The 10,090-nt window shown below is 39.3% G+C and overlaps 2 protein-coding genes across 2 annotated transcripts; one reads left to right on the forward strand and one right to left on the reverse strand.

Moving 5' to 3' along the window:
* Window positions 1-1,048: 1,048 nt before the first annotated feature.
* Window positions 1,049-3,062, forward strand: LOC103427682 (uncharacterized). Its single transcript, XM_070808026.1, has 2 exons — window positions 1,049-1,709; window positions 1,834-3,062. Exons 1-2 carry the CDS (start codon window positions 1,175-1,177, stop codon window positions 2,622-2,624), a joined length of 1,326 nt encoding a protein of 441 aa, XP_070664127.1. The 5' UTR covers window positions 1,049-1,174; the 3' UTR covers window positions 2,625-3,062.
* A 466-nt stretch (window positions 3,063-3,528) lies between these two features.
* LOC114819642 (receptor-like protein kinase THESEUS 1) lies at window positions 3,529-7,205 on the reverse strand. Its single transcript, XM_029088998.2, has one exon. The coding sequence runs from the start codon at window positions 6,407-6,409 to the stop codon at window positions 3,881-3,883; it is 2,529 nt and encodes an 842-aa protein (XP_028944831.2). The 5' UTR covers window positions 6,410-7,205; the 3' UTR covers window positions 3,529-3,880.
* Between the last annotated feature and the right edge of the window lie 2,885 nt (window positions 7,206-10,090).

A 10,090-nucleotide genomic window follows, 5' to 3' on the forward strand; every position in this document is an offset into this window, starting at 1 on the left:
CTCTTGGCGCCATGTGGTTGCGGATGTGTGGATCTCCCACATTTGACCCACTAAGTCAATTGAGGAGAAACTACTTAATCTTGAGGAGCCAAGTATTTTAATTTAATTCATAGCTTAGATCACATTCAATCATCACTGAAAAACTTATTGTGTCATGGATTTTACAATTCAATACTAAGTTTAAACCACGCACCTAGAACCAGCATATGTAGATGGTGCTACCACACAGAACTCCAAAAATTCATTTGGTGCATGTATATATTATATCAGTAGTATATTACTTATCCAATTCGCGGGTACAAAATAACAACTTGATAGTTTCCTTTTTCCTCTCAAAAACTTATTTTGTTATCAGTCGAATATTATGCACTAATAGAAGAGAATTTAGTATAACAAGTAGCTGGTTTGATTGGTTTAGTTGTTTTAATTTGCACCACAGCCATATTATTTTGTATGCTTGTTTTCTTTCATTATTTGTTTTCCAAAACATCAAAAAAAATTCAAATGTTATGTTAAACTATACTTTATATGTAAAGATAATAAACTTCTAATTTGTTAACTGATTAAAGTTTGATTTTTATGTTTTCATATTTATGACCATGTCTTCCAGTGATTGACAAAACTAATTTTTTTCCCTTCGTGCTTATATGTAGCTACTTTTTATCTTAGCACACGTCTAAAATTCAGGACTGGTCCTGCTTGCACATATATTGTTCTCAAATTAACCATAAACCTCATATGTGAGGTTTTATCTTAAAACGCTTATGGAAACTTATTGAATAATTAAAATTGTGAATTATTGTTGTGCAAATTGGATTTTGGATCATACGCAATATTCCTTATGGATTGCATTGAGCCAAACTTCACCAGCAAAGCTTGCATCAAATTCAAAACAGTTCCGAAAACAAAAGGAAAAAGAAAAAGGAATCAAGAACTCATAATGTCATTAGCTATTTCTTTAATCCCAATAATATCACCAAACTTATCCAAAGCATCGAATTATATCAGCAAACTTAGAATGTATACGTGAAAAAGATAATACCAAAACCCCCACTTGATAGCCTTTGTAATTATAAACAAGAAAATCGTGCAGAAAAAGGTCAAGTTAATTGGGCTATATATATATACATCAACCTTTCATTGCTGAGGCATTGAAGGGGAAAGAAAAGAAGCCATGGATTTCTTAGGCAGCAAAAGGGTTTTAATCGTTCTTGTAATCCTTGTATCTGCTGCTATTCTGGTACAGAGTATGCAACCTCCAAATGGTAAGCAACCTCCGAAACCTCCAAACGGTCAGCAACCTCCAAAACCTCCAAACGGTAAGCAACCTTTGAAACCTCCACACGGTGAGCATCCTCTGAAACCTCCACATGGCGAACATCCTCCGCAACCACCAAACAGTAAGCAACCTCTGAAACCTCCAAACGGTGAGCATCCTCCGAAACCTCCAAATGGTGAGCATCCTCCGCAACCACCAATCAATAAGCAACCTCCGAAACCTCCAAGCGGCAACCAACCTCCGAAACCTCCAAATGGTAAGCAACCTCCAAAGCCTCCAAATATTAAAGTTTGCTATGCCAAGAAAAGCCCGTGCTTTGGGAAGCAGGTACAATGCCCACAGGAATGTCCATCCGGTTCACCGACAGACAAAATGGCTAAAATGTGCTATCTCAACTGTGAATCTCCTATATGCAAAGCTGAGTGCAAAAGTAAGGCTACTAGACTTATCTTTTTACAATGTTTTCACTCTTTGTTTTCTTTTTATTTCAAACGTACCTAGGTAACTTAAAATCCTTGCTGACAATGTTCTTTTATTGTTGATGGTAATCGTAGGTCCCAAGCCTAATTGTAATGGCCCTGGATCAGCATGTCAGGACCCTCGCTTCATTGGTGGAGACGGCATTGTCTTTTACTTCCACGGCAAGAAAAATGAGTACTTCAGCTTAGTTTCTGATCCCAACCTCCAAATCAATGCCCGGTTCATTGGCATCCGCCTTGAAGGCCGAGCCAAGGACAACACTTGGATTCAGGCCCTTGGACTCCTCTTTGACTCCAAAAGCTTCTCCCTAGAGGCCAGCAAAGCATCAACATGGGTTGATGAAATCAACCACTTGAAATTCACATACAACGGAGAGGAGCTAATCATCGCTGAATCTCATCTCTCCACATGGGAATCTCCGGACAATGCCATTATAGTGGAGAGAACATCAAGCAAGAACAGTGTCTTGGTAATTCTACTGGGAGTTGCTGAAATTTCAGTAAATGTGGTGCCTGTGACAAAGGAAGATGATAGGATCCACAATTATCAGTTACCGTCAGATGACTGTTTTGCTCACCTGGAAGTACAGTTCAGATTCTACGACTTATCCTCAAACGTTGAAGGAGTGCTCGGAAGGACTTACCAGCCAGATTTCAAGAACCCGGCAAAGCCAGGAATAGCTATGCCAGTGTTGGGAGGTGAACACAAGTACAGAACAACATCACTCTTCTCTGCAGATTGCACTGCCTGTGTGTTCACTCAACCCAGTGAGCTGGATCAGACAGATTCAAGGGTGATGGATTACGGAATGCTTGACTGCACAGGTAATTCCTTCGGGGGAAATGGAATAGTTTGCAGGAAATAACTGATAAGTCACAAGCTCATGGAATAAGTGAAGGTTTTAAACTTCTCAGATGATAATTTAAAGTAGAGGTCGCACTTGGTGCGATGGCAAGTGCCTTCGCCCATGAGCGGTAGGTCTCGGGTTCGAGACTTGGGAGCAGCCTCTCCATAAATGGGGGTAAGGCTAGCCGACATTCACCTCTCCCAGACCCTGCGTAAAGCGGGAGCCTTGTGCACTGGGTACGACCTTTAGATGATAATTTAAAGCTGTGTGGTCAAGAGGTTTGGGACATAATCCACCTCTTAGTGTTTTTCGTTTTCGTTTGTGTCAATTGTGAATTTCCAGACTTTATTTCTTCAGACAATTTGGCTTTTAAATGTAGCCGTTTATTTTAAATTTTGTACTCATGTAAAAGATAAAAGTATGCAGTTTATCGAAAAAAATTTAGTTTCATGCTTATCACAAGGAACTACCTTCAGAAAGCAAAAACTCACTTGCAATCTCATATCATGTATGCTAACTCAGATGTAGCAATGCAGATAACTCTAATTGTTTGGTTTAGAGTTATAAAGGCCTAAACACTATATAAACAAAGTCCTGCATGTCAAGGACTAAAACAAAATTGTTTGATTTATTTTCTTCCCCTTTTTAGATCTGCTCAGCAAACCCAACAAACAAATTCTTGTCCATTACATAACTAGAAGAATTTAACCAGATTTCCTAAAAGTTTTATGAGAGTATTCCAGATCGTTTTGTAGCCATTTCATAGATAATCTTTGAGGATGGTTTCAGTGTTTTCTCCAGGAACAAGACTCTGATAACAATGCGGAAAAAAGTAACTGTATCAGAAATACTAATCGAAGGAAAGGAAATATTTATGAGGGTTGTAACTTGTAACTTGCAAGTAAGAAATACGCTACAGATGTCACAAACTCTGCTTATTTTTCTATTTCTTATGAACAATGAGATTGTACGTAAATACAATGACATCAATTATACTTTAGAAGCATGGGAAGCTCTGAAACCCAGATGCATTTATATATCAAGACAACAACCAAATCCTTTGGCACCTTAGCTGCAATTTTTTATGGATTTTGATTGGCACCCACCATAACTATATTACAAATAAATCGTGATACGAAAAATTGAGGTAATAAACTAGAATAATGAACTATGAAAAACCTTTTCTCTCGCTGTGGCCAGGATGACCAATATCTTTTAAGGGGGCATTAGGGAACAAGATTCATTTAGGCAAAGCCTCAAAAGGATCTGTCACCTCATCTTCCGCGAGGATTAACAAGCTGAGAAAACACAGCACTTGTGGCAGCATCTTCTGTGTCATCATCTGTGCCGGAGTGTCCCCCATCGATCATGCTCACACTGTTATCAAACGGCTCTCCTTGGGTTAATTGGATACCAGGTATGTGGTTTGTGCTGTTATCGTCAGGTTCCATGAGTGCAGATGATGTCTCCTCGAGCTGAAAAGCATATTCAAGATTCCACAAGACATCTCCCATTGATGGCCTGTCAACACCATACTCCGCGAGGCACTTCTCAGCTGTCTCCCCGAACTTCTTAAGAGAAGCTGGATTTACCTTCCCTGCCAGATTTGGGTCCATGATTTGGTCTAGCATGCCCTTCTTCTGCCATGTCATTGCCCATTCTGCTATGTTGACCTGCTCCCTTGGAAGAACAGGATTTAAAGCAGGTCTTGTGCACAGAACTTCCATTAGAACTACCCCGAACGAATACACATCAGATTTCTCAGTGAGTTGTTGCCTTCGGAAGTATTCAGGATCAAGGTAACCGAAACTACCCTTAACAGCTGTACTCACATGGGTCTGATCAAGAGCTGGTCCTGCTTTTGAGAGGCCAAAATCAGCAACTTTGGCTACAAAGTTCTCATCCAAGAGAATGTTGGTTGTCTTCACATCTCGGTGAATTATGCTTTGAGCTGCACCAGTGTGGAGATAATGGAGCCCTCTTGCAGCCCCAATGCAAATTTCAAGGCGTAGCTTCCATGAGAGCGTTGGCAGGTCTGTTCCATACAAATGGCTCCTGAGGGGTCCATTGGCCATGTACTCATAGACAAGAATCATTTCTGATCTTTCATCACAGTAGCCAATAAGAGACACAAGGTGGCGGTGGCGGAGCTTGGATAACATTTCAATCTCAGTTCGGAATTCAGCCAGACCTTGTTCGGATCTGGGATTTCCCCTTTTGACAGCTACTTTAGTCCCATCTTCAAGTGTTCCCTTGTAAACCCTGCCAAAACCACCAACGCCAAGAAGTAGGCTCTCATCAAACTTGTTGGTTGCATCCAGGATTTCCTGGAACATGAAGAATTTGCCAAGATTGGAGGAAGCTAATGAAATGCAGCTAGCTGTTCCACTCTTTTGTGAAGTTGTCGACATTTTTGTCATGGTCTGAGAATTTCCATGCAAGGGCAAGGGCAGCCATGTCGCTTGGTTAGTTGTCTTCGACTTGCGGGATGCCAAGCAGCAATAAAGGAAACCAATAATTGCCACAACAGCAACAGATCCCACAACAGAGCCAACTATGATTCCTATATTATTCTTCTTTGAGGATGAACTAGGAAGAAAATTCCCCACGGATTGAGACCCATCCAAACTCCCCAACTCATTGCTGATCTTCATAATCTCCAACCCATTCAGAATTGCATTGGTGGTATCAGCCATTGAATCTGGACCAACACTGACGGTCAAAGTATCTGCACCTTCTGTGGAGTTGGAAACAAAGTCTTTGTAATAAGGCACGCCCAAGTCACCAGTAATGGAAGAGAGGTCAAGACTCCCAAGCACATTGTCAGAATTTATGAAAACATTGAAAACGAGACTATTCAGAGCTTTGCTAACAATATCACAGAAATGTACCCGAACAAGATACATGAAATTTGGATCTACTGTAAAGACCCAAGTTATGTTGAAGTTCACATTGGGCACGTTTGCATTTCCCATGGCTTCAGCAGTGGCATAGACCCAGTTTGGGGCAATTTCGGGTGTGACAGCCTGTGGATATTTTATGTTTGCAGGGTTCACTGATACATTCACTGCAGAACTGTCCACATGGAGGTACTTCATGTCATTCTCCCAAGTTCTTCCAAGGGTATCATTTTGAGATGTGAGCAAAGGACCCCCCATGTTTAACCTGTAAACTGTTTGAAGGGCTAGCTCAGAAAGTCCACTAAAAGGAGCAGATGGATTCACAGCATATGCCTGGTCAGGAAGCAGTGCATCCGGGATAGAAACTACTTCAATTGCATTAACAAAAGCAACTGAATTGTTTGAAGGAATGAAGTTAAGAGTCAAGGTATCCAAAGTTACATTAATTGCATACTCCTTGAACAGATAAGAACCATTATAGTTCTTGAAGGTGAAGTTGTTCAAGAGTACAAAATTATCAGTAACTACAGTTATTTGAGCAGACTCCAAATCTTGGCCAGGGCTTGTAAGAGGGAAAAAATAAAGGCGGACCCAATGTCGGCCTTCTTGCTGGATTTTGAATTTGTAAGAAGCTGCTCCCTTGAGAACTCGAGCAGATTGGTAAAGTGGAGAAGGGGCATTAGCATTGGGGCTAGCAACTAAGGAATTTGCACTTTTTAGTACAAGGGAAGATTGTTGTGTATCAGGAACAAAGGTACGACCTTGGAATGTGACATTTTTCGAAGAACCGCAGACAATTAGGTAGTTATCGACAGCCGTGAATGAAGCAGATGACCTATAACTCATGAACACAACAACAGCAAGAATCAAAGCTACCCAATTTACTAGTTTCATCCTTAACATACCTAACAAACCAGATCTTCAATGGCAAATGAGACTAAAACAATCAACTCAAGATTTTAAAACTCCAATCCCACAAAACCCAATTCACCAAAAACAAGTTCTTACAATCCCAAATGTCAAAACCCAAAACCCCAATCCTCCAACGAAACAAAACTCACAACCCAAAATTTCAACTACCCCAGATCTGTCCAACTCAATACACAAAAACCCAATTGAAAACCAAGTAGTACAGTCCCAGCATTATCAAACTAGGCAAAAACATAAACATTGCTCATATCATATGCAGAGCAAAGTACCACTTTCCCCACCAACTTCACCAACACAAAAATACACAAAAATTTGTGCTTTTACCTCAATGGAAGTGAAAAATGGGAACGATATGCAGCAGAGTGAATTGGGTCAGCGCCAAAGAGAAAACCCAGTTGAGAGAGATACTACGTGAACCCCACCATGAAAACCCATCAAGCTTCTGCCTTTATAGTGCGGTTGTAACCATTAACCACCCTTTCCAGGCTGTTGATTAGGCTGTCATATGCAGTACCCAAATACAAAGAGGACCCCACAAAGAGGAAAAGGAATTGGATGTGAAAACTTGAAATTTTCAAAACTTTATGTTCCTCCACGAAACCAGCTGTTTTAATAGATAATTGTGGTTTGATATGATGCTCAGAACCTTAGGAAAGTTTGGAATATAATGCAATAGAAAAAGCCATGGAAGTTCTGTAACTGAGGGTGAGCGGAGGCTTGCTATTATTATTGTTGTTCTTTTTTTGTTTTTGTAGGGTTCATGAACATGGAAGGGATTTCATACCTATTTTCTATTTTGTTTTTTATTAACATAATATTCAATAAGATTTGAACAGAATGGTTGATGTGCTGGGACCAAGAGGCTCTGGGACCACCATTCTACCCGGCTTTGAGATGGAAGAGGTGGCGGTGTGTAGCGTTGAAACAAGTCCACTCGACTGTTTGCAAAGCCTGCTTTTAAGGTCTTTTTTACAAGGATTTAAGTTTCGATTTAGCAGAGAGATTGGTAGTTTCGATTTAATTGAGCTATCGATGGTTCAAATTCAGTGAAATATTTGTGAAAGTTTTGAGTGCAAAGTATAAAATGATTGTGGTAATTTTTATCACAAAGGCCGTGTTTGGCATGCCGGATAACACACCGGATAGTACTATTTAATACTATCTGGTGTTTGGTGTCATTTCGTATTAAATAAGTATCGGATTATTTATGCGGTCTGACCTATTTTATACGACGTACGCCGGATAACTTATACACTCCAAATCGTCGGTATTAATTAGTCGGGTCGTTGAAAACAAAATCAAGCTAGCTCTTTTTCCATCTCTCTTGCTAGTTTTAAATTGTGAAACTCAGTGTTATAAATGTTCTTCAATCTCCTTTTGAGGAAGTAAATGAACATGATAATCTTTGATGAATTGAGTTTTTAATCCGGTACTACATCAAATGTCCGATTAAATAGTCAGTACGCTCGACGAAATAGTCAGTACTATCCGATGACAAATTATTCTATCCAACTGAAATAGTCAATACAATATGAGTTGCCAAACGAGGCCTGGTATAAAGACAGGTTTGTTTGGAGAAGCCATTTTTGACGGACTTACTGAATGAATCTTCGAACAAAAGATATGCGTGGTTTAGTCCACATGAAGCCTCGATGTAATAGGGTGGAAGCCTCATCTATCAAGCTTTCATATCATACACGCCAAGCATGGCTAAAAAACTATTAACCCCTGTTTGAGATTGCTTGAAATGGCTAAAGGTATTTTCAAACTACATTTGACAGAAAAATTTAGAAATATATTTGAGATTGCTTGTCAAATGCTTTTTTAAGAAGCACTTTTAAGTATTTTCTATGAAGCACATAGATCCCAAAGAAGTGAATAGCCTAACCATGCCAATTAAGGTTTAGGCTTGGCAATTTCTTGTGTGATCCGTAAACCTGATACGAAACGACACAAAAATAACATGTTTTGGGTCAACCTGTTAACGAATTGGGTTGTTATTAGGTCACCTGATAAGAACCTATTAACGATTATAGTCTTTATCGGGCCACCTATTAAGGAAACGAGTATGACACGAAAAGCAACTCGTTTGCTAGGGTTCTTGCATGACTCGTTAATCTGATAGAAAACAACACGAAAATAACAGGTTCTGGATCAACATATTAACGAGTCGGATTGTTATCAGGTCACCTGTTAAGATAACGGATTTGGCATGACACGATCCATTAAGATAACTGGTACAACAAGAAAACAACACAAACACAACAAACACATCTTATTTGCCAAATCTAGGTTAAATTATGCAGGTTAGCTAAACAACCCATGTTTCATGGTCCATGGCTTGACCATGATACACAATCTAGTTAGGGACCGAAAACAGTGACTTTTAGTTACCTCAATAACCACGTCTTCCGAAATCAAACGACTGATGTGATCAGTCGAAATATGTACAGTTAATATTAGAATCCTAACTTCTGATTGATAACGGTTAACACCTCAATAAACTATCATCCTGGTCATTGCTGCCACGATAAAAGGAGATTACCTTCTACCATGGGAAGTAATTCTTCCTCTACCAGAAAATTTTAGCTATTGAATTCTCATTTTACTTGTCTTTTTTCTTGATTGCAGATTACAAGACATTCTAAAGCTTTTGTGAAATTCATTAATCATGACGAAAATTATATATAAAAGATAACAGATTCAGGAGATTTTAATTACCACAAATACTTCAACCGTTGGAGAAATTTTTCAGTGTGCTGGGAACATAATTTGGTACATCAAGTGTAATAATGCAATGGTTGGAAACTTCAAAAAAAAAAAAAATTCCACCTAATTGTATTTTGACATTTGGTGTATCAGGCCGTGTTGCCGGCCCACTGAAAAAGTTCTATAACAGTTCAACTCAATGCCAAACAAAAGCCAAATACCCCCCAAGAATTAGCCCAAAAACGCGTGGACTTCCCAAAGCCCACTCTCGACCCAATCACGCGCCCAACTCGCCCCACACGGGATGAGGCCTTCAACGCCCGACATGATGGGACCCACTGTCAGGGCCGTTGTCGGCCACCATCATGAGCCCAACAGCTCTTTTTATCATCCAACAGTTGAGATTTTTGAACCGTTGGTTGATCCAACAGTCCATAATCAAATTTTGTTTTTAAAAAATGTAATTTTAAAATACATTGAATCCAACGGCTGAAATTGAATATAATCAAATCTAACGGTAAAAAAAAATCTAACGGCCCAAATTTAAATCCAACTGCTAAAATAATTAAAAAAATTATTTTAATCAAAATTCACCCAAAAACTCTATAAGTACCTATGTATTTGTTCAAACATCCACACAAAACTAACTTTTCTCCTACAATTCTTCCAATTTTTCTTTCTACCATTTCTTCCCATTTCCAAAATTTTCAAGATGGCAAGAGATCATATTAGAGGTCGTAATTGGACCTGTGAGGAAGATGTTGTTTTATGCTTGGCATGAGTTTTTGTTAGCAAATATGGTGCAGTTGGCACGAATCAAAATAAAAAGGTTTTGTGGGATAAAATCATTGAAAAGTTCCATGAAAACTGTAACGGTGGCGGGAGGGAAGGTGGTGGTGTTTACGATCGGTGGAAGACTATCAACAAAGCATGCACTTTATGGAA

This window comes from Malus domestica, chromosome 11 (genome assembly GCF_042453785.1).
Source record: "Malus domestica chromosome 11, GDT2T_hap1".
Classification (NCBI taxonomy): domain Eukaryota; kingdom Viridiplantae; phylum Streptophyta; class Magnoliopsida; order Rosales; family Rosaceae; genus Malus; species Malus domestica.